The 25645-nt window shown below is 45.0% G+C and overlaps 1 protein-coding gene across 12 annotated transcripts in view; it reads right to left on the reverse strand.

The window, feature by feature from the left end:
- The window catches only part of ptprt (protein tyrosine phosphatase receptor type T), a 210948-nt gene that overhangs the window by 103990 nt on the left and 81313 nt on the right, over positions 1-25645 (reverse strand). For all 12 annotated transcript variants that reach the window (XM_049023370.1, XM_049023373.1, XM_049023371.1 and 9 more), the window contains exons 7-8: positions 18544-18837; positions 2158-2454 (exon numbers count right to left, since the gene is read on the reverse strand). In XM_049023370.1, the coding sequence (XP_048879327.1) occupies positions 2158-2454; positions 18544-18837 (591 nt within the window). The remainder of the gene's footprint in view (positions 1-2157; positions 2455-18543; positions 18838-25645) is intronic.

Consider the following 25645-nt stretch of genomic DNA (forward strand, 5'->3'; position numbering starts at 1 on the left):
TTAAACTGCTCATATAAACATATTATGTTCTGAGAAGCAATTCTGCTCTACAGCAGAACCGCAATAATACCTTTTAGTTTTGAGTAGACCACACTAGCTGAAGGTCTCTGAATTAAATGCAGATGTATGTCTGCTAGCGCAGTTTATGTTATATAACGAAATGGGGGATTGTTGACATTCTATTTATTTGTGTGTTTCCACTTGAAATTTTTTTTTAGCGAGACATTTACTCTAAAATAGGAGTTATTCAAAAAAGCAACACAGAAACCCACATGTGATACTGAAAGCGCAAAAAGGAAAGAAAATTTAAGAAGCATTATTTGTGTTGTGTAAACCGGTGTTCCTCAACCCAGGCCTTGGGGACCATCAAGACACATTTTTGCTCCCTTCCAGCCCCCAACATACCTGTAACAAGTATCCTGTGTTCTTTCATGTTTATTTTGTTCTTGATTGTTTGTATTGGGAGGTGGAAGGGTGCAGAAACACAGACTGTCTGGGGTCCCAAAAGCCTGGTCGAGAAACATCGGTGTACGACATTTAAATGGGGCAAATAAATGTGGAATTCATGGCCCACGGTCGCAGACCGAACTCATAAATGCTGCCTCTTCCGAAACAAACGGGGTTTAGCATTTTCCAAGCAGTGCTTAACGAGAAGCTGCGACAATTAAAATGCTCCAAGAATGCTGAGCACAGCAGAACTCACAAGCTGCCATCAAAAGGACAAGTCCATTAATAATCTAAAGTTATGCTATTTATTCTAAAATTGCAGCCACTGTGGACTACGAAGTTTGGATTTTTAGGCAAAAAAAATTAAATTTAATTGGAATCATAAGTACAGAATGTAGTATTAAAAAAATTAAATAAACTACTCATAATTATACACCAATTAGAGGCAGAAAAAAACAATATACACACTGTGTACTAATTACGAAATGACTATCCTAAGATTAAAGTCTGCTTAATCAAAGACAATTAAAATTTTCTAGACTAGGTAGTCTCTCATTCACCAGAGACTTCATTTGAAGTGTATCTGTTTCTTCATCTCACTGAACTGCAGTGCATCTGTTATGATACATAAATCAAGCCAAGTTTTTTGACTAACGATTTTGACGGTATAGAAATGCTTTTTTTAAAAAAAAAAAGAAGAAAAGAAATCTATGCACCCCAAAGGATGTAAATTTGTCTTTTTCCCTTATGTGCATTAAAAGTAAAATATCTTTCCTTGATTGAGTGCCAGTGTAGGAGGCTGCTATTAACTTCAGACCCTGTTAACAAAAAATATGTTTTCATCAAGCCTTCGCCCAGTATGTGTTTTTCTGTGTTCAGCCTAAGAGGTTGTTCTAGATCCGTATTTCAGCAGAGTTTCTCATTTACTGTTTTTTTTTCCCATCAGGTTTGAAGGACATGAAAAGATTAACCCCCTGAACTGATTTGTTGGTGAATATAAAGGTTCTATTGGTAGCTAATGACCTGAGGAGAATGTGTTAGCTAAATTAAGTGATATTAAGGCAAAAAAAATGGGGGAGGGAAATGCCAGATGTGCTATAATTCTCCTTCCACTGAACTACCTCCTGATCGATGTTTATGCTTGTGGCCGTTTTTTTAGGGCGGAGCTTAACGTGACGGGTATGAATAAAACACCTAAGAGCATCAAGCACTGGAATAGACACCTGGTATACAGGCTTTCCCCAGGTTACGATGGGCTTGCATTCCCATAAATCTATCGTAAGACGAAAAATATCGTAAGTCAAAAATGAATTGTAATACAGTACACCTAACCTAAAAGACATAGCCCAGCCTTCCTTAAACATGCTTAGAACACTTACATTAGCCAACCGTTGGGTAAAATCATTAAAGCCCAATTTTATAATTATTTAATGAATAACGTACTGAAAGTGAAAAACATTTACCTATCGTAAAGTCGAAATATCGAATAACGATAACCATCACTACCCAGGGAGGGGCCTGTATTTGTGCATCTCCTGGATATCTCTTGATGTTCAGGTTTTGGTTGCCATGGACATGCGGTCATTTCTATTCTTGCCGGAAGCAGCGCACGTCACGCTCTTCACTCACTGTCCCCCAGGGCAGTGTTTCACAACCCGGTCCAGTCTGTGAGGGTCCCGTATTTCTGCCAAGTGAAAGTGGCCTCCCTACCGTCCTCCTCGGTCTGCTTGACGATTTCCTCGCTCTCCTTGCGGCCTTCTGGATTGGCCAGCACCAGGCGGAGGCGCACGGTGACGAAGGGCCGCAGGCCACGAAGCGTGTAGTGCGATGATGTCTGGATGAGCTCCTCAGCGGCGAAGTCCTGCTGGTTGAAGGCGTACTGGTACTGCACTGTCAGGTTGTAGCTGTGGCAGCGCGTGACGGCGTAGCCGAAGGTCTCCCACTGCAGGGTCAGCTGCCGTGCACGGATATCCACCACGTTCACGTTCTGGGGGCCGTGGACCGGATCTGGAGCGTACGGGGAGGGAGAAGCCAGTTGAGCGACTGGGACAGTTTGTTCATTCATATCAGGCTTCCTGGGAGTGCAACACACCCTCTGAAGCCTCATCGGTATGCCACGTGTCTACGAGAGCCTCTGCAAGGCAAAGAATTCCTGTGACAGTGCTGGCAGGAGGCACAGTTGCCGGGGAGGGTTTGACGGACAGCCAGGAGCAGTTAATACCATAGAGGGATGAGGGGGCCCTTAAGGTCTCATCTGTCGTAATCCGTGACACAATAAGAACCTCATAAAAGATTGAGAAATACTGGATGGAGTCGCCATTTATTGACATATTGACAGCATGGTAACATATATAGACATTTCCAACATTTCCTTGACATTTTAAACTATACCAATATGGATAGGAAAACCCTTCAGTAAGACCTCAAGGAAATTTATGTCAAAAGTAATAAAATTATGGGTAAAAGAGGAGGCAGGACCATGGCTGAGTGGGTGGTCCTGTTGCCTCAGGCCTCTTGGCTTTGGAGTTCAACCACTGGCTCTGTGTGTGTTTATATGTTGTACCTGAAAGAATGTCTTTTTCTTGCTTATTGTGCTGAGAATCTCATCTGTGGTGGACTGGCAAGACTGCACCCCTACCTTATACTCTGTGCTGTATCTGCCTTAGCCCCCCTCCACCCACACACACACAGCCCAGTTCATCTTAAGCAAGTGGGAATCCCATGGTAAAAGGCAAACAGGGTCCCTTGTGCCTGAGAAGGCTTTACTTTCTTGATAGTCGAGTAAGAGTCTTAGAGCACCTTGCAGAAGCTGGATATAAAGCATGTACTTCCAGGAAAAGCATGTCAGGGGTAACCAGCAAGGCCCCCAGCAAACCAGTAATCAGGCCCACAAGTTATCGTCATCTACTGCTGAACAGGGAGCGGCTAAGAAAATAACTGATTGTCAGCTGTGGTACCAGACCTTGGACCTCAAATCCAACCTGGGAAGATAACATGAGGAAAGTCGAGTCAGAGGCAGGCAAGCGAAACAAATAAAATAACAGCGAGGTATGTGGTCGAGACCTAGTCATACTTTCATAGACATACGTGAAGTGAAAGCTTTGTATATGAAATGGAGTCATGGCATCCAAAGCAATTTATAGGAATGCGGTAGAACATTTTGATGATCAAGAGGCTGTGTAGTTTCACTAAGCGCAACCAACATTAATCTTGAATAATCTGGGCTCATGTTTTTGGGAGCGAGTCTAAGTTGTTCGCTTATCTAGGTCTTTTGAATCCAAGTCGAGAAGCCGACTAACACAATTTGCCAATTTTTGCCAAAAGCAACATGTATGTTTCGTGGGCTTGCTGCATGCTGGTGCCAAAACTGAAATGTATGTATGTCATCGGCCACCCGGGCTAGTTCTGTGACCATTTGTACACTGTCATTGTCTCCCATTCCCCAGGAGAACTAGGAGGGTTGCGGAGGCCATTGAGAGGCTGGGGTGCGTAGGGGGGGGGGGGGGAGACGTGTCAAGGGCGGGACCAGTCGGCACCCCCTGTGAGGAGATGGTAGGGATCAGGACTCTGTGCAGTGCCTCCTGATCGATGTGCACAGCGCCAGATCATTAATCCAGGACTTCAGGGAACTCCGCGGAGGAGAAAGCAGGATGGAAATCAATCATCCCGTCCCTGCCCCCCTCCCCCTGCCTCAGCACCCCCCACCCTTGATGCTGCCCCCCACCACATTCATCACGCCACACTCCGCAAGCAGGCAGGAATCCACGAGCAATAAACATATCAATGGCCACCAAGACAATTGTCACCCGCTTGGATTCCCCGAACAAAGCGAATGAAAGAAACAAAAAAAGCAGTAATACTGGATAAGTCAATGTCACTCTCCAGCAGCCGATTCCCCTCCCTAGACTCCAAGCACCAGAGATTATTTATCCAGTTCCTCATATTCTACCAGAACTTAACACTTAAGGAAAGATTCCCTGGCACAGGTGTGATTCAGGTGGTTCTTTAACCTAAAAATTGGTCGCAACCAAGCTAAGCATTCTGGGTGAGTTATAAAAAAACAAATTTGTGCAGTTTGAATATGCAAGAAATTTATTTAGAGTTTTTTTTTTTCCCCAGACAGACTAACGTGACAGATGTTAACTGCATTCATTTTCAAAATGCACAAACCACCAACATTGTCTTAAGAAATCATTATACTTCATTATACTCACTGGATTGTTCATGCTGTAACTGATCCACGTCTTTGCAGGACAGCGTTTCCAGTACCATATATTCTAAAGTTAAACTCCGAAGTGTTGCCTGAATTTTGTTTAGCACACATGCCATACGTTGTGGGGACACGGTGGGTAACACGCGGCGAAACACCACAGAACTGGGGGGCCTGCTTTCTGCCCCCACTGTGCCCATCTTGCCCTTGCCAGGGTCTGCAAATATGTCAGTAGTCGAAGCCTAGATTTCAGAAACCAGGATGACCAGCCACCGTGACGTGACGCTTCAGATGACCGAAACTGAAGCACAAGCGCGGCTGTACAACCCCGAGGTGTCAGATGTGGCCTTTATCAGGAAATTGTTAAAATGCCAAGATGGTCACTTGTGGCAGCAACACAGTGGGCTGTCAGTATCATTCTAACGCCACCCACCCTGGCATGAGCTTCCCTAAGAAAGCCCACGTTTACCGCAAGAAGAGCAACCCTCCAGTGGGAAAGCACGTGTGGGCAAGTGTAGCAGGCCACGGCGCAGGAACCGCAGAGCTGCTGCCACTTGGCATCGGGCGGGCATTAATGGGACGTTTTCATTCCGCACTGGCGTGTTTTGCAGTGTTTTCCTCTCCTCGCGACAGCACGTCTTTCAGGGAGGCTTTGGGCCCTCAGCCAAATTGCACAAGGCCAAAATCGACAGTGGGGATGACGAGAAGCTTCACCCCCGATCGGGCTCTTCCTGATTGGTCTTTCTTCTCTGGCCCAGCTAGGTGGGTGATTGCAAATGAATTCCAGAAGTGATGATGGAGTGTGGCTATCACTTAGAGGCAGCGATGGCGTGAATGGTGCCACAGTAAATATCTCCTCTGGTGCAAAGATGCCTGATTGCATCCCTCATGCACACATTTGCCGCAGGTGCAATCTTCCACATTTTCTATGAAATATTACATCGTGACCATTTGTTTTCAAGTGAAGCTCAAGAAAGAGAGGATAAGAGGAAATGACTCACATCACGTAAGAGATATTATCATAAGATTATTCTGGCTAACTTTATACCTTACATGAGGAGCTTTGCAGAAATTACTGGAGAACTGACTTTAATCACAAACCCTAAGTTTGATTTTTTATTTCACCCCCCCTCCTCAGTGCTGTCTTCGCTCCCCCAACTGCGCCTGGGGGATATTAGTGGATTAAGGTTTCAGAATAAAGACAGAAGACAGGCAGCATGGAGCAAGTCATCACCCCGCATTAGGAAATCGGCAGAACCGAATTCAGTGGATCTCAGACTTTGCACCAGAATTTCCCCAAAGATCTGTAGTTCAGTGTTTCTGGTCCTCGGGGACCCACTGATGGTCCATGTTTTTGCTCCTTCCTGGCTCCCTGCCAGTCGGTCCACATTTTAACTCCCTCCCAGCTCTGGGTAAAACCTGGACTGCTGTGCTTCCCCAAGGACCGGATTGGGAAACCCTGATCTGTAGAAAGCATTTAGAAAAACAACCCAGAACAATTGCGGAAATGACTCCCTGAACACTTTCAAGCTGCCCACTCACAAGAGCTCCATTGTACGTGGCCATCCTCAAAGGGCAGGTCCCCACAGAGCAGTGACAAACAGCCCTGCAAGGATGACATTGAACAGGCGCTCCCCTGTCGTCCTTTGCTCTCCTATTATCAGGGCGACCAGCTGAAGGCCCCCTTTTCACTCCACATAAGCATCATCGACCCCAGGACCAGCTGCAGGGAGGACAAACGGCATCGGTGTGACACAGGCCTTACAGTGACTTCTCCTGGGGAGACGCCCTGAGCCATGGGGGGACAGGAGTACAAAACCAAGGTGGGGGGGGGGACTGATACAAAAGAATGAAAGAGAACAGCTTTGAGTGCAGTAACCTGCTCATATCATGGATTCTACACATTCGGCCCACACTTTTGTACCTTACGACATTACAATCATGTTTGAGAGCTGAAAACGCATTAATTAGCAGAACTACTTCTGCCAATAATTGAACTTTGCCGATTAGTTTCCATTGTTTTTAGATTGTTCTCCTGGTCTGCAATTTTAAGTAATTTTAGTTACATTTAAAGATTATAATACTGCATTGATCTACTTTGAATTGAATTGATTCACTTGCACACATGTGTTTATAGAAAATGGATCAACACCCCTCTGACCAATCAGATCTGAGAGTTCAACAGTGCATTGATATAAGGCACAATAATCTGTTGGAGTACAACTGCCTGGATCACGGCGCAGAAACAGCCCCACCGTCCCGCTGGCCACAGTGTATGACCTCATAAACACGAAGACGGCAGCAGCGTACGACTTCTGGAATCGCGCTTCCTTAGCGAATACATCGTTAAAACATGCCAGAGGGGATTCACCCCATTAAATCACCCAGAGGAAGGGTATTACTGTCAACCAAAGGCTGTTTCCCCTCTTATGCTTCTTTATTACTCAATATCCAATCTCATGTGATGCTGAGCGATTCACGGCGCTTCATAAAAGGCCTTCGGAAAATGCCACATGGCATGAGCTCATAAACATGCATATGTATTACAGCGCATGCCCATTTAAAGGAACAGTGTCCATAAAAAATATACATTTATGTGTAGGTTTGCATTTATGTTTACGGCTTTTATTACAAGAAGAGGTACAAATAAAACAAAAGGCTTTAGTCAGGAAAAATCTGTTTCCTCGACCGACAGACTGGGTCAATTAAAATGACCTTTTAAAACATCCCTCTTCTGCAGTTTCCTGGCTAACGAACCACGTGTGAGATAAAGAATCACTGCTAACAGCGTCGCTACAGGCCCCCCACGCACGTAAGCCATCCTCACCCACCTGCCTGCAACGACGCCAGGCATTTCTCACTGCTACCTGCACCCAGGGGCACAGGTCTGACCCCTAAAAACACAGCGCAATTAGGCAGGCTGCTCACCGAAGAGGAACGGACAACAAACGGAGAGCTAATTACCAGACAGGACCATTTCCCCGCGGCTCCCATTCGCCCAGCTGGGGGCCCTCACTTTAAAACCAAGCCAGATCGATAGCCAGATCGATAGCCAAATCGACGTGCTCACCTGTGTTTACGATATATTTCTGTTTCAGAATAATAACCATCTCACTTTGTTATTAATCTGAACAAAGAACAACTGCTGAGAACCATCTCCTTTAGCAAATAAGAAATTCCTTTTTTTTCCTTCTTACAGCTGGGGAGGAGGGACGGAGGACGGGGGCGAAGCTCAGCAAATATCAATGTTTTGTGTCTGACAGACTGTTGCTCAGTTCACTTCAATCACCGTTCTTTGGGGGGGTCACAGGCTTCGGCCTTGTGTTGGGACATTGATTAACCCACCCACGACAAAAAAAAAAATAAACTGGTTCACGATCAGTCAGAGAGCTGCTACAAAACCATTCCAAAGGCGGTGTTTCCGGAACACTGTTCCATGGGGCTTTCAAAGATCGTAACGCTGCATCTGGGTCCTGAGGCAAGTGCTTAAAGACGGCGTAAAGAGGAGGAGAGCTAATCCGCCACAGAGCAACATTAATAAAAACAAGAGAATCAGACGCAGAGGTGGTCCTCGCTAGACCTCCCCGAAACAGGCGGTGCCGAGAGATTCTTCTCTCTCTTATGTTCCCCTCACCAGAGGCTCGGGCTGAGAATGCAATCACCCTTCTGCTCAGAATCAATCAGACCTGCACTCCTTCCGATAATTTAGCCCCACTGGTGGAAAACAACGTACTCACCCCCCGCCTGGGTAATGAGTTCTCACAATAAGGATCATGATACATCAAACGGCCGCAGTGAGATTTTCAGGTACCTTCTTAAATTCCACAAAATAAGCTGCTATATTCATGAACCTAGTCTTGGTTGGGGGGGGGGTGCGTGGGGATCTTAAAGGAACATGATGGCCAGGTAGAAAACCTGGATCAGCAATTAGCAACAGATTTATCTGTCATCCACATATACACCAGGAAAAAGTTCCCTGAAAGCTAAACAGTTAAAAGACTAACTGGATATGTTATTTGCTCCTGATCAACCACTCGTGCGGAAGAAGGCATATTGTCAAAAAGCTTTATTGTAAATATATATATATATTGTAAACGCTTTTTGGTACACACTGATGTGCGCTAAAGTTTGTAAGCACTGGGTCAATAAATACCCACTTGATACCATTAGCACAGAGCAACACAGAGCTAAACGTAACCTTACGCGATGAAAATACGTTAGCTTCCACTAAAATCCAGGCTGCTGCTTTTCATTATATCTATATATCTAAATTGCAAAAAAAAAAAACATATAGTTCTTAATCGTGTTGTGACAAGCAAAAAAAAAAAAACTCGATGTTCTTTAAACTGTGTTGTTCATCCAGTTAACACAATCAATTTTCAATTTATGTGAGGATAATGTCACTTTAGGGCTATGTCTTTGTGAAGTTAATTTTAGAGATATGATGTAATGAGATAAATAGCTATGAAATTACAGAGGCGAGGCATTAAATTATTCTGTGGAACGTGGTACTTGGAAATGTGAAACTCGTCTAACATTTTCAAAGTAAATCGCAAGTGACATTTTAATTAAAAGTTACTTGGGTTACAGAATTATTATTCCGTCACCACCCAGCATTTTATTTATTTGTTTATTCATTTATTTTATTTGGTTTAGCCACTTGGGCCCAAACAGCATGTTTCCCCCAAATTTGTCTCCAAGGCAACAGATATGTCATTGGAAGGCTTTGGATTAATTGCAAAGCTGTTAGCTTAGGTATAGTGAAACAATGCGAATGCAGCAAAGCATTCTTATCAAAGGTGACCTATACAGAGCTCAGCAGCACTGACCCCTGACGCCCGTAGCCTTCTGCCTGCTGCCGAGAGGAGCTCAGAGTTACACTGGCTCAGATCTTTCACTACATGCAGCACTAGCTTGTCCAACACAGGTTGAGGCCATGAGAATGCAAGAGAGCAGCTTCACGAGAGGAAGACCAGGATTGTTTCTGAGAATTTAATATTTGGGCAGCACTGAGTGCAAACAGGCAGAATTACCTGGGGAAAAATTTACATCTGCTGTTGCACAATTTAGACGCATAACATGTTTATCTGTCTGTTTATCATCTGACTGAATATGCTGAGCTACCTGTACATCACATGGGAGTCGGGAGCCTATCCCAAGTAGCACAGGATAGGACTGGAGGGGATCCCAGTCCAGCACAGGGCACATGCAGGGGATCCCAGTCCAGCACAGGGCACATGGAGGGGATCCCAGTCCAGCACAGGGCACATGCAGGGGATCCCAGTACAGCACATTGCCATTAGCCTAACTGCAAAGCAGAAGTCCCCGTGCGACATGGGAGAGCATGTGAACTGCAGACACGCAGAGCGGGGGCGGGAAGCAAGCCCCCAGTGCCAGAAGCCTGAGGCGTTACAGTTCCCGTGTGGAGCCACTGTCATACTCACAATATGTTCGAATTAAAGGAAACATTTCAGTGAGAAGTGTTAATGTTCATTTTTCCAGCATCAGCAGAACTTCGATAACATCAGCAAATGGAAGACGCCATGACGCTCCACCCAGATGCTGCCCCCCCCACTCCCACAGACAGGACAGACCAACCACAGGTGAGAAAATCCGTATGCCGCTCCATCCTCTTTTCTCCGGGAGTTCCGAAAGTGCCTTCCGCGGAGTCCCCTTTGATCACCCCGCATAGAAGACATTTAGCCGTCAGCTACGAGACGGCCTTTTATCCTCGGTGACATAAATCGACGGCCCGCGGGAGTCGCCATCCCACCATCACCCTAAGCGTGGTTCGCGAGAGGAGCACTTAACACCCGATGCGGAGGCTAGAGGGCGCTGACACGCCCAGGCTGTGCATTAAATGCTAAATAGGCTCCCATACGTAAGTGGACAAAAACTGCATGCAAGACTTCCATTAGTCTTTCAAAAATAAATGTATTCACTGATTTGCCAAAAAATAATAACAATAAAATAGACTCAGAGAAACGGGGCCAAAATACCATTTTGTTCAAGGCAATTATCTAATCCGTTGATTCATGGCAATGTGCTGTATGTTGTCCTTTGCAGTTTTAGAGGCTAATGGACACCTTCCAAAGAAATCGCCTCCGTTTTGTTTATCTAGCTTCCTGTCCCCCAAGGGTCATGCCCTTTTAAACAGAACAGGTTCAAATTCACAGCATGAGAAGAGCATCGCGTGTTTGCATCAGCATTCGCTGCAAACACAATGAACCCAATACGCGGCCCTAAAAAACATTAGGTGGGGAAAAACATTTTTTACGTTTTAATTTACCTTTAACACAAATGATATTCTGTTTTTTTTTTTTTTTTTTTTTTTAATAATGAATCCTCAGTTTGGTTTATCTATTTGGTATCAGTATATTACATTAAACCGAGGCCCTTTTCTTCCAACACTGACAGAAACAGCGTTACAGCCTGTTATTGATGTACCCGATTTCTCAGAAAATTAGGCCATTAAGCATTGCAATTTGCAAGGCCTCATTCTAAATGAGACACACTCCGGTCGCCGGACTTTTCACGGCTCTAATGAACCAGAAATTGGGTTCTGAGAGTTTCAGGACAAAGGACCAGAGTAAGGCGACGTATTTGAGACCAAATTAGAAAACATTTCCTCTAATAAAGACCCATTATTCATCAGGGGCGAGGTGCACCGCGAGGCTATCAGAATGACTCTTTGTGCCTGTGAGATAAAAGACTTCCTATCACGTCTGCAGAATCTAACACCGCCTGGATTGCTGTACCTGAATTCACCTCCAGAACGGCCAGGGCCTGCGATACAGGCTCGTTCGCGGAGGCAGGCCAGCCTCAATTAGGCAGGAAAGTGCGTCGTCTGGCGGCAATGGTGTCATGGAGGTCCCTACTCAAAGGTAGCACAGTTGACATGGTGTTTTCGGACGGCACCACATAAGAGGCAAAGTTTTCAGATGGGGAGAACAAATGCAGAGCTAAGAGGCAGTTCGTGATGAGGGACACACTACAATAGACAACCATAAAACTGGAGATACCATAGTTTCAACTTGACAATGACAACTTGATAACACAGGTGCCTACAGTCATTCAGTGTTCATTTGTAATGAAACTGTGTACTTTTCACACTGAAATATTCATCCATCCATCCAGTTTCCAAACCGCTTATCCTTCTGGGTCGTGGGGGATCCGGAGCCTATCCTGGAAGCAATGGGTACGAGGCAGGGAACAACCCAGGATGGGGGGCCAGCCCATCGCAGGGCACACTCACACACCATTCACGCACACATGCACTGCTATGGGTAATTTAGTAACTCCAATTAGCCTCAGCATGTTTTTGGACTGTGGGGGGGAAACCGGAGTACCCGGAGGCAACCCTACGAGGACATGGGGAGAACATGCAAACTCCGCACACATGTGACCCAGGCGGAGACTCGAACCCGGGTGTGAGGCAACAGTGCTAACCTCTGCACCACCATGCAGCCCCTTGAAATATTAATTTCTCAGTTATCCTTTAGTAATATATTATTATATATGAGGTATAGCAGAATTCACCTTCTTCATGACACCACTAATCCCTATAAGAATGACATCCACTTCCATGATTCCGTAACAATCATGCTCATATGACGTTGCTCCATTTTCCCTCTGGTTTCACATGAATCACTCATGCAGAAAAAAGCATGACTTGATGCAGAATGTTTGTTTTTGAATATACACAAAACAAATAGTCTGGGTTGTTATGGCAAATCCACGATACCTTCAATATGAAATATTGTTTTAAACAATTTCATTTCTCATGAAATTATGCATGCCTGGCAGTTTCTTTTAAACTACAAGTGTGTCGTGGACCTCAGAGCTAAATATGCTCATGGAGCTTAAAAATGTGCAGTTTACGGGAGAGAAGGTTAACATTCACGTATTTGGAACTAACAGTGAACCCTAACCTCCCCATGCTAGTTACTGTTGATGTATTTCTCCTCTGAGTGAAATCACAGGAAGCCCAGTAAGCAATAACCTATGTACCACGCAGCCCCAAGGGCTGGTTTAACAAGGTTACAATCTTCTTAAAACTTTTTTAAATAAATATCACCTCACAAAGTACTTACTAATAAAACCTACAAGCCACAGGGGATTCCTGCATTGACCTTCCAAGCCAGATTGTTCATTCCTTTATAACAACAACAACAACAAAAAAAGATTATAATATTTTATTGGCTCCGTAGTTACATCTTAAAGTCAAATATTGTTTACATGGTCCTACTCTTTCATGCCTTCAAGATTTGATTATCTAAATATGTTTATGTGCCTTTGAATTCTTTGTTTAAATGTACACAGTGGCAGCATTTAAATCCTCTACAAAAATGCACAGCTACTATTATATGGATTATATAAATGTGAATGTCCTTAATCTTGTCTCAATCAGTGGAATTCATCAAATTCAATCAGTCTGTGTTAAATCCTTATTTAGACTGTCATGCATTGTTAGACATTTCACAGAAAGGAATTGCCAATGGAAGCAAAAAATATTTCTCAAAATTGGATGATATGAATTACACAAGGGATCCTCAGAATTCCCCTAAACAGGCAGAAAAACATTCTCACAAACGCAGCACTGCCTTTCTGAACAGGCATAGAGCTGCATGTTCTTGTTTGAGCACTAGAAAAGGAGGAGATATCATAAAAGCAAGGCTGAAGCAGAGCACGGCAGACTGAGGTTGACTTCGAACGGAGCCGTGAGAGATTAACACAAACGAACTATCAGCCATGACCACAGAAGACCTCAAGAAGGTAATTTCGCGTGGCGAGGTTCGATTAGTAGGAAACACCCTGCAGTAGATGTGCGGAGGCTGCGTCAACCCCAAGAAAGGTCTTGGATCAAAAATGCATGTTCTTTCCTCTGAAAAGCATGAAGTACACACACCAGCACCAGGGGGGATATCAAGCCCCCCCCCAGTGCGGGAACATACACGCCGCTCAGATGGCCTGAATTTCTGACCTTGAAGCCAAAGAGGCAGAACCTATGAGGACCCAAAGCCAGGAAAACATACTCCAAACCCGGGGGACCATTTGGGGTTGGCTGATCTCACCCACGTCTATTTTTCAATTTAATGGTACTGAAATTAAAACACAAAAAACCCCAGTAATTTCCAATTTAATTGGCTTAATAGAAAAACGGGGTAATTAGCAACCACAAATGGGACCTTTATTTCCATTCCTTTTGACCGGGGAGGATGTCAGCAGGACATGGATGGTCTGGTAGGCAAGCAGACGTCTCACAGGGTGTTTGGAAATGAAAAGTCGGCCTAAGGAAGGATCCTCTGATTTCTGGCCAGCAGGGAATCATTTGTACAAATAATTGCCATTTCCACATGGGATGTTTCTCTGAGAGCAAGGGCAGAGGGGCGTAAAAAAAGAGGAAAAAAACACTGGTGTTCGGTGGCTTTTTTACCTACGATCATTTAATTCAGCATTCATTCCTGTTTCTGGTGGGTGACATTTATTTGAACTGGAATATCTTTAGTGCCACATTCAAGTGCAATAATTCCAAAAGTATCATTCCGGATGCGTACATAAGGACAGGACCTGGTATATCTCTCCACATGCTTAGCTGTATAACTAAGAAGAAGTATTTTATAAAGCAATACAGTACATCTAAAGGCGGCTTTATCTCGGCGAGCGCGAGAGAACTACCTCTAAATTACATATTATCACTTCTCCATTAGTCTCTGTCTATCTTACAGGGAAGATGAACAATCCATGGGGTATCAAGATATCCAGCGATGGGGAAGTAACTTAAAAACAGATAATCATCCGTTGAAAATTTCACGCCTTTTGAACACTGAAGCATATTTATTTATTTATTTATTTATTTATTTTTTCCGCCATGCACCTGAGACCGTCAATTAGAAGTTACTACTGAAGTCTTCATTCCGAGCCAGAATCTGAATAGTAGAGCGCAGTAAATCACGGACGTGAAGTACAAGGCGAAACAGAAAACACGTGAGGCAAAGCCGCCTATTTCTTCATTTTTTATCTAAATTTTACACTGGCGAAAACAAGAAGACCAACAATATGTTGCTCTTGGATAAACCCTTGCAAGGATATGAAATAATATATATTCAAATGCATGAAATACTATTAAAAATGTCCCCAGGGGAAAAATAGAATTATATATAAATAAACACACTTGCATACATATGTGTGTGTGTGTGTGTGTGTGTGCAAGCAGGTATACCTAGCCTTGTAAACTGATAAATATCAGTTTTTTTCCCCTTATGGGGACTGGTTTCCTGGTCCCCATAAAGGAAAACTCTATTTTATAAAAATGCAAAAACTCTTGTATTTTGCTTGGTTACTTATGGTTATGGTTAGGGCAGGGTGGGGGTTAAGGTTGTCATAGTTAGCGTTAGCATTTTTCCCATGGAAGTGAATGAGCGGTCCCCATAAGGATAGGTATACCCTACATGTGTGTGTGCGTGTGTGTGTGTGTATGTACGTGTGTGTGTGTATATCCCAGATATCTTCATCTGATGCAAAGTTAAATCTAGGTCTCAGCAACAAACACGACACATTAATTCCAGAGAGGTGGCTATGACTCTTTAGGGCAATAAGTCGATCAGAGGTATCACCGACTTATTACAAGGCGACCAGAACTCGGGGGGGGGGGGGGCCCAGAAGCACAGAACTCATAACATATTATTTCCTTCATCTTCAGGCTCACACAAGTGAAAGAGATTTATTACAAACTGTGGGGTAGGACAATAATAATAAATCCTGTTTAGTTTGAGAACCAAGTGAGAGTCTGAGGTCTATAGATCATTTATGCTCAAGAAAAAAAAAATCATTCCCCCTTCTAACAAATCCTGGGTGCTGTGGGTATGAGCTGAGAAACTGTGTCAGCCAAAGAATGACGGGGGACATTATGGGATGCCGAGACAGGGAACGCTGCGTCCTCAGCCTCTCCTGTTTAGTGACGGATAGCTGTCACATTAGCCGGCCGTCATCCAGCCAAGTTTGAAAGAAATACACTGTTCAGTGGTTTCCAACAGTCAGACGCTCAAGCAGGTTTAACAATTAAATGTGACCTGTTAGCCTGTATAAGCCTGCAAGGGCAGCTATTCCAAACAAGCTCAAGGAGCAGACCATCCATCGCCTAGCTGTCTATCCAGTAAAGGGTCATGGGTAGCAAATGAACCCTGCGTAATTAAGTCAGACTCTAGCATTTTTTAAACAATGTTTTTAAGAGATATGTTTAAGGTAGAGTGCGAGGCAGTGGGGTTCCAAATATACAGAATCTGTTCCGCCAAAAAACATCTCGCTATATGACACGCCATGTGGGATTTCTGAATCTTGTGCAAAAGGGTTTTTAATGCAGCACCATGTGCCCTTCAAGGACCTCCGCTTCTTACTCCTTTTAAAGAACAGATTACACTGCAAACTTGGAATCGCTGGTGTCCCTTCACAGCAAATGGTGCCCGGACAATGTTCTCGTCGCCATCCAGATCACAATGACCCACAGCAGCCGGGGAGTCATTGAAAATAGATGGATCCTCTTCAAAGGATAGAAAATAAGAAAGGAGACGAATGATGCAGCCAGCCAGGTTGCAGCCCGACCTACGCATTGCGGGATAAGGAGCAGACGACCCCTGGGTAAACAGCCTCCGCGAATGGATGGAAGAGCAGCGCACATGCTCAGTGACGCGCACCCAGACTGCTTGGGATGGAGAGCAGGGCCTTCGCCCGTCTCCTTCATGGGCGACGGCAGACAGTTGGACTGAGTCCAAGGGCAGAGTGACCCCCACTGCTGTTCAGGTGGCGCTACAACTGCCAAACAGGCTGATGAACAGCGACTGACACCCTCCCCCCTTCCAGCCAGAAGCGGGACGCGCCTGCCGACTCTAATCCGCTCGCACCCCCTTAGCGCGGCTGACAGCCACACACCTCCGCTGCTTGGGGAAGAACACATGTTCTTCCTGCGCAGCTTCACACTGGCACATGTCTCTCCTCCGCTTCACCTCCATCCCCATACCCCGTACCCCCCCCCCCCCCCCCCCCCGGCCACGCCGCCCGCCGATGTCTGACATGATGAAAACAGGCAAGTGCTTCCCAGCGAGCCTCTGCAGTCCATCAGCAGACGGTGCAGCGGGGCTCCTACATATATGTCGTCTTCCATCTTCAGTTTAACCCGAGGCGTATTAAGCCCGGTCTGACTCGCATTATGGCAGCCATATTTCACTGCGGGTGACACTGTTATTATACTGACTTTTATCACAAAGGTGTGATCGTTATACTACGGCTATGTGTTCTTCAAATTCCACACTGCGGGGGACAGTGCGTGGCTCTGTGGGCTGAGACACTGTGCCTGTGACCGGAAGGTTGCCAGTTCAAATCCCAAGATTGGCAAGAGCACTTTCACCATTAGATCCAGGAGCAAGACCCTTAACCCCCAATTGCCCCAGGGACTGGTTGACCATGATTTCTCAAGTGTATGTCACTTTGGATAAAAGGGTCAGCTAAATGAGTGAGCTGTATTACCGGGAGAGGTTGTTTTGCCATGGCAGGGATATGTACATACTGAATAACAAGGAGAACAACAGCAGCTGTTTAGGTTAGTTTGCAGTTTCTGTTGTGATTGGAGAAATATGGCCTTGAAAGGCAGGTCATGCAACCAATCAAAAACCTTGCAGTGTAGATTATGGGCTCCACAAATGGATGTTGCAACATCATTCAAAAGCAGGCCTAAAGAAGGATTTTACAGTGGACATCTACATCTGGTATCTATGAACAAATGAGACACCTTTGTGAGCGATGTCTGTGCGACCCACAGGTGACGCTCTCCATCATGCCGCTCCCACTCAACAGGGTGTGCTAACACGACACGGGGCTAATGGCCATACCTGCTTCCCCAGCAGACACACCTGCATAGCGCTGGGGGAGGGGGCTCAGAAGTTGAGCAGAGGGGCCACATTGCCTGGCCAGCCGATTCCCACTCCGAAAGGTCACAACAGGCTCCAGCATTCCGTCTCCAAACGCACGCACCCTTCGTCCATCTCTGTCCTCGCACTGCTTTCTATAGCGACTTCGGCTTCCCAAATTACTCTCAAAGTCCCCAAACCCCTTACAACGTCATTTTTAAAATCCTTTTTTTTTTTCCTCATGTTCATCAGCACAACATGCAAGGCAGGATGGGATAGTTACACTTGGGGGGGGGGGGTGTTTCCATGGAGCTAACCGCCTGCACTCACACAGAAAAAGCCCATAGACTCCGACACATTTTCCACCCGATGGATGGGAGCCTCTCGGGGGCAGGGATGGGGGGGGGGGGCTCACCTGCTCTGCTCGATTACCATTCCCATCAGGGACGACGCCTATTCAGCGCACGTCCTGTCCCTGTATTTGTCAGTTTGTGAGATGAAGCCTGCCTTTCCCCAGCGTCTTTACCCACTGTGTAAATAATTACAATACAAAATTGCTCCCGACGCACGTCCGCAGCCTTTCCCACTTCCTGCAAATTTCCGATGATCAATTATCATTCTGTTTGCTGAGCGCACATTGCTCACAGGGGCTTCTAATTAGCGAGACATTTTCTTATTCAAATAGTCATATCCATCTATCGGCCCTGCTTACCTTAATTGGAGGATGTGGCAGAGAGCAAAGTTATGAGAGAATCAACTACTGAGATGTAAGATATGGGCCGCACAGGGGATTCTGGAATGTTCTGGAATCCGATGGGACTATGGACAGAAGTTTCTGTAGATTTCAATTGTCACATCTGTCATGTGAGCATCTAGTATTACTGCATTGCAGTGATCTGTCTGCGAACGTTCAGGATTTGGAAAAGTACTTTTGTGGGGGCGACGAATGGGTGACATTTTCCAGTTCCACCTACGGGTCCTTACCTGCACACTTTGTCCGGGTGATAAGGGGGGGTCCAGGTGGGCCAGTACCACCCTCACCGGGTCGGGTCAGCAGGACTTTGATCTCATACTCCACATCAGGGTCCAGGTGCCACAGCTTGTAGGTGGGGGCATCCACGATGTGGGTCTCGGCCCAGTTTCCGGTGGTGGTGCGGTATTCCACTTCCTTCAGGATGATGGGCCCATCGCCGATGATGGAGTTGGCATTGGGCTTGATCCACAGGTAGGTGGCGCCCACTGCAAGCAGTTCAGGGGGGGCGATGGGAGTCGGTGGGGCTGGGGGGGGAGACATCAGAGATTCAGATGTTGCTGCTTGGCGGTTGTTCTGAATCACACAGAACATACCTGTCAAACACATACATGTACAACAGCCTAATGCACCAATATATAATCAGAAGAAAAGGTTCATATAAAATAGTAATATACCGCAGAAATGTTTTTTAAGACAAATATTACAGACTTGGTAGATCAGAAAGATAAGTGGACACTTCCCTGTGTTCTCCAGATGATTTAGCTATCGGGTTTTCACTAAAGTCACTGAACCTCCTGCTTCTTGTAATGGCCGAAATGAAAACATTTCACTTTGTGCAGCACCAGTAATGCACCAGAACACAACTGTTGTTCCCCAAACACGATCCTCAAATTATTTTTTTGTCATCGAGTTGAAGTCCCTTGTGATTAAGTCACTTATCTGACTCTGCTTGGGGATTCTGCCCAGCGCCAACACACGCAGCATCAATCTCATGCAAATTTCCTGTGGCGTTTCAAAGGGCCGATTGCAGGTCGCTTCCCCCTCGCGTCAAAGCCGGGTCGCCGAAACACAATGGCAATGCAATGGCCTGGAACGTCAATTCCAGAAAATGAGATTTACTACTAATGGGAATATTAAGTGGTGTTTTAAAATGACACGGCTACAGTTGGGGTGTGAAAATTGAGTTAGACACAAGCACAGGGCATTCTGACGGAGACAGAAGGGGCCGTCTCCCACTGCACCAGGCACCGTACCTTTGGTACTTCAAGAAAGTACCAAAAGTACAGTACTTCAAGGTGTTGGTTTTCCACTGGTGTAAAAACTGTTACCGCCGCCAAATGATATCACACCTCGAGGCGGGGTATTCTGTACAGATTTCTAAAAAATTAATGTAGTATCTTACTGTAAGCTGGACGATGTGCTATATTAATAGCAACATCACATGTTGTGTACATGCAATTCTTACATCGCTAGTCAGCTAGATTAAGATCAGGCTTTTTCTTACAGTACTTGCATTTCTGTACTGCATTTCTACCATGATGCATCATCTGGATGTTGGACTGTCCATGATACTTCTAGGAACCCGTAGTTCCCAGGCTATAACCAGAAATATGTACCATGGCTCAGTGTTCCAGCCAGTGTATTACGTTCCATGCAGGTAAAGCTGACATTTACCCTGCGAGCGCCAATAGACATGACTCGCAACAGATCAGAGCAACGTGCCACCTGCCGGCTGGCTTATCATTGGCGACGTGCCATGTCTCCTGCAAGGGCAGGTCGCAGGCCAGAGGAGGACTCAACCCAAGAAGCTGTTGATCATAGCGCCTACTACTTTGTGAGACAGGCTGCCATTTCTGTTCTGAGATCAGAGGAGGCACGTTTCCCTGCCACTCTGGGCCTCCTGAGGTGGGTTACATCTTGCCAGAAATCTTTTTTCACTACTATCTCCCAGTGACGCTTTCTGCCCACCAAACCCAGCCCACCCCTCTACATGGATGGGACCTTCGAAAGTGTCATTCACCAACCTGACACCATTTGCACTACGGCTAACATGGGCTTTTCAAAAAGGCCACTGCAGGCATACTAATTTGATTCATTCTCTCCTGGTATTTTTACAGACAGAAGATACAGTCCTATTGTTTACCTCAGCCTGATATGTGACCCAAAATACTTCTGGCTGCAGCTTGGACGTGTCCCAGAGCTCTGAAATGTGCATTTCAAGCACGTTAGCAAGGTATTTTGGGGGCTTCCTGCAAGCTGAGGGGAAAGATCTCATACATAGGGGGAGACCACAGGAGAGAGTACCAGGGAACGCCATAACACCATCCGCACATCTGATCTCAGAACAGCCACGGGGCCACCAGAGACCAGCCTGTAAAGCAAAGTGCCGAAATTCCGTGCCACATTCAGCAGGTACCCAGCTGCTGTTGGCTTCGGTTGCACATGAATGGTTAGCGACTGTAATTATTGCACCAGTTGGCCTGGCTGATGCTAATTTCGACCAAAATTCTTCACTCAGGTGTGCAATTGAACCTGAGCAGCCGGTCTGAGCCAAGCAAGTTAGATTTTTTTTTCCTGCATAAAATCCTTTTAAGAATGATTTAAAACTATAACTAAAACCTCATTATCCACCATTATACTTGGTTAATGTCTGAAAGAAAATTAATATATGTTTACAAGATATTTAGTTGCATTGTTTTTTAGGGATAATTCTAGGGTCTCGAATTTCCTAGCCTGAAAGTAACAGATTTTATTGAGCAGTGTTTCACAAAGAAAAGATTGGAAAATTGATTGAAAATTGAAAATCAATATCTCAACGGGAGGTGGGGGGTGGACCATTTCTGTTCTATATCTTCCTGGAACAACTAAAATCTTGGTGTTTCACCATGAAGACTCCAAGTTTCCAAAATATGTTTGGCATCCTTTCCAGCAACAATGAGGACAATTCCAGGGACCAGAGACAGGGGGCTGCTTTCCATTGCTCAGACATTTAGTATGACAACCATCTCCCACCACTCAAGCTTGGGGGGGGGGGGGGACGAGGACATTGGTCCAGCCTAGTAATTTTAGTCTTTATCACCTGCAATCCAAGGGGAGTTTTTAAATCTGGGGATTGCTGTGAAGCTCCAGCAATCACAGCCTATCAGATTAAACCCACTGGGCACAGCAGATAGCCGAGAAGGAAGGAGATGCGCAGCGTAAAATGGGAATTTGCAACGGTGAGACAAGAATTACCAGAATAAGTCTGTATTCCTCTTTACAAATCTTTGCCATTAACTCGTGTTGGATGGCAGCTCGGGAAAAATAATGAACAAAGAAAAATATATTTTGAATAGCAGGTTGAGCTTCAAAACTCTGTCAGATGGGTCCATCGACAAGACCAAACATATTTGCAGTTGCTGTCCATGTGAAATGAGCTACCACTGAAGTACATCTAGTCTTAAATACTATACCAGGCTGCGGCTCTTCTAAGAACGATTCACATTTTCATGTCTTAACATATTATGATAATACTTTCGTAAATATAAATAATTTCTTTAATTATTTGTCATTTAGGTATTTCTTTAGCTATGTGTGAATGAGGCGGTCCGTTGCGCACTAATTTACATCTTCCTGAAAGTCATTCTCTACAAGAGTATGTCAGTGATCAAATGGTACGCTTTCCGGAATTTTCTTCAGTGTCCGAGATTGGATGTAGGCTTATTAAGTTTATTGGGATTCCTAATTCTTTCATATACGTTTCGTAGTAAATCGTCACCACGCCTTCCCAGATATTCATAAAATTATTATATTTTCTCCGAATTACATATCATAGGCAGCCGAGCGGCGGAGAGACTGCAGACGACTGCAGAGCCAAAAGAACTGAGAACCCGATCCCCCGGCCCCGAATTTGTATTTCTTTATTTTTTGTAATTACTTGAAGTTTTGTTTTTGCAGTAAACGCAAATATACCGATATTGCGTTAAAAATCGTATCTCAAATCCTCTTCTCTTTCCATTGGGGCTCTTTGTAATTCTTGGCTCAGACATTTAGAAATAAAATGGATTTTTGCTTTAAAAAGGTTACCGACCTCTGATCTATACTTAGTTATATGATGAAGTAATACGTGATATTTAGCAGGTCAACGTGCCGACCTGTTGTTGAGCTTGAGTTTTCCTTAAGCGATGAAGGGTTTCTGATGACCTTTGGACAATCTTTGTTGTAGTTTATTTTTGGTAATTGATTTCCAATAGTAAATGCATACATTTGCATAAGGCAATCATGCCTTGCCAACTGTAATATTGATGAGAATATTAACACCTGAAAAAAATCCCTTAATAGTTAATGTTGAATAAATTCATGATTTAATTTGCAATTAATTTGTGATTAACTATGGACAGTTGTGCGATTAATCATGATTAAATATTTATTTAACAGCTCTAATTATATATAACAGCTATATAACAGCTCTAATTATATATATACATATATATATATATATATATATATATATATATATACATTTTATATACATATATGCTGTACATATATACATGAGATATATATATATATATATGAGCGCGAAAACGTCGTTACACCTACAGAGGCTCCCAGCACTATTGCAGCAGAAACCTATTTTTCAGCTCATTGAGTTTGTCGAGAATGGACACTCCAGTGGATTTTCTGTGCACTGCGCTAAAGTGAATGTTACCCAGTTACTGGCATTCTTACAGATTTTTTATTTATTTTGGATTGTTTTTGGGGTATGATTTTCCCCAGGAAATGTCTTTAGCCATCCAGTGGGGCAAATGACAGTACAGGTGTAGGTGATCTTGGAGGGGCTTCTGTGAGGACTGTCTGCCTTCTTGACCATCCTCTCAGGCATGGACTTCTCCGTCCAGTGTCTTCATGGGCTCCAAATCCTGTTTTAAAGGGACTCGGTCAAGCTAGTTGTGTGAAATGAAAAATGAAATGAACTTCTTCCTTTGCATTCCATCCGCCGAGCTGTCACTGTCACATGACCGCTCCCGTATTCCCTCTGTCATGGCTGTTGGGGAAGCCTACAGATGAATACTGAGGTGTGCTTCCTCTAGCGGATGAATTGTTTGTCTCTTAATCCAGAACCTCACTTACAAAAGAAAAAAAAAAAACATTTTTAATGAAAAAGGCACTTTGCAAACAGGCAGTGGTCCTAGGTACAGTCAGAGACGCTCTAGGGTGGGGCTCAAAGGAGGTCACCACTCGGTGCCTCACTGCACACGCCCCCCCCACTCCACCCGGCAAACGTGCGGCTCGCGGGCAGTAAACAAAGACAGAGCAGTAATTAACATATGTGGACGGTCCGTAGGGGGGTAGGGGGGTGGTGTTTGGTCAGAGCAGCTGGGGTGGAGAAGGGGCCAATGGACTGGCTGATAAATAACAGAAATAAATAAACAACCGCACAGAGAGAGCTAAATAAACCAGCACAAACTGTTTGAAGTGTTAACTCTCTGGGTGTTGCTTATCTTTCTCTAAAGTATTAGGGGGCTATAATCCATCTCTGTAGCCCCCCCCTCCCACATCTCCACCACACAGTCCCAAATCCCCTGCCTCCTTGTAGATAACTGGGGGGGGGTTCTCTCACTTCACCATGACACCTCCTTACCCCACCCTGTCCCTCCTCCTCCCACCCCTAGTCTGCCCGCCCCACAGCCAGCTCAGCATAGAATTCATCAGGATCATTGAAAGTCCATGGCACTATGAGCACCAACCCCCCCCCCCCCCCCGCCCCCTCCTCCCTCGGGCAGTGCGGACTCATGAAGAGCAGTCAAATTAAATCATCTCATAACCTTGACAATCTGAATATTCCCTGTTCTTAAGACCTAGGCTGAGACCTAAGTGTTAAGCTGTCATTAAAAAGAATTATATTGCATTACCAAGGGGATTTCTCTCAGCATTCAAAAAACAACGATGAAAGGCTTTGGATTCAAACTTGTGGCTCAAGACGTTTTTAATCACAGCTCAGATGTGTCCTGGGGTAAGACCACACCTGTCAGATCTCTGCGGTCGGACCACCTTGTGCATCGACACTGCTGAGAGAGACTCGCCTCCACGAGGACCTTTCAGTTCATTTACGATTGGTTTTGCCTGGTCATCGCCTCAGTTTCTTCGAGACTGTCATCCATTGGGAGAATAGGAATGAACTGTCATGGATTGTTACCAACGTCCATCCTCTGTGATCCCTGAAGTCTGGACATGCCCGCTACCTGGGAATTAATTAATCATGGCCACCCTGAATTATTCCCTCTTATTCCTTCACCGGTCTCTGTGAGATGAAGGTGAGGAGAAGATTATGAGTGACGGCTGGTTTGGGATGAACCAGAGAGGGTCGATGTCCTACACATCAACACTGATCAAATCAAAAAACAAAGCACACACACACACACACACACACACACTGTCATGCCCGGCTCGTCCGCTCCTCGTGTGTGCCACGCCCCCTGCCTTCCCACGTGTATTTCCCTGATTGTACCCCGCTGTATCTGATTACTTTGATTAGTCTTGTCTGGTTTTAAGTCCTGGTCTTACCTGTTAGCGTTGTCCGTCATTGATGTTGTCAATGTCTGTTTCCCGTCCTGCTCCGGTTTCCCCTAATAAAACCCTGTTTTCCCCGTATCCCGCTTGCCTGCCTGCTCCTTCCGCACGATCGCCGCTCTCCGCCGCGCTCGCTCACCACGTCCCGTGACACACACACAGTCATGTAATCATATCTTTATGGGGGCCGCTCATTCATTTCTATGGGAAAAATGCTAATGCCAACTATGACAACCTTAACCCCCACCCTGCCCTAACCATAGCCATAAGTAACCAAACAATACAAGAGTTTTTCGCATTTTTAGTTTTTGCCAGTAAACTGGTCCCCATAAGGTAAAAAAAAAAAATAACACTTGGTCCCCACAAGGTAAGGTATACCTGGACCACACACACACACACACACACACACACACATGACAGGTATCACTGATGGTGTGTCCTAACTTAGCATCAATAGATGTATCACTGTACAGCTGTGGAAAAAATTTAGACCACTCTATGTTTTTTGTTTTAAATCCGTATTGTTAAATCCTGGCTTAACCTTGGTTCAGCTGACAGAAGGTTACACTGAGTGGTAGGTTGCTTTCAGGCCCAAAGCTTCTAAGACAGCAGTACAAAAGAAAAGGATGAAGCAGGAGACACTGTCAATAACCAAAAACCGGCCAGAGATGACGATCAACTTGCCTAATGCCTACAAGAATGGCTAAAGAATCAGAGAATGACTTCAAGTGGCCTTCAAAAAGAATGGGAAACATTAAGTGTTGTGAAGTGCACTGCTAG

The sequence above is a fragment of the Brienomyrus brachyistius genome, chromosome 8 (assembly GCF_023856365.1).
Source record: "Brienomyrus brachyistius isolate T26 chromosome 8, BBRACH_0.4, whole genome shotgun sequence".
Classification (NCBI taxonomy): domain Eukaryota; kingdom Metazoa; phylum Chordata; class Actinopteri; order Osteoglossiformes; family Mormyridae; genus Brienomyrus; species Brienomyrus brachyistius.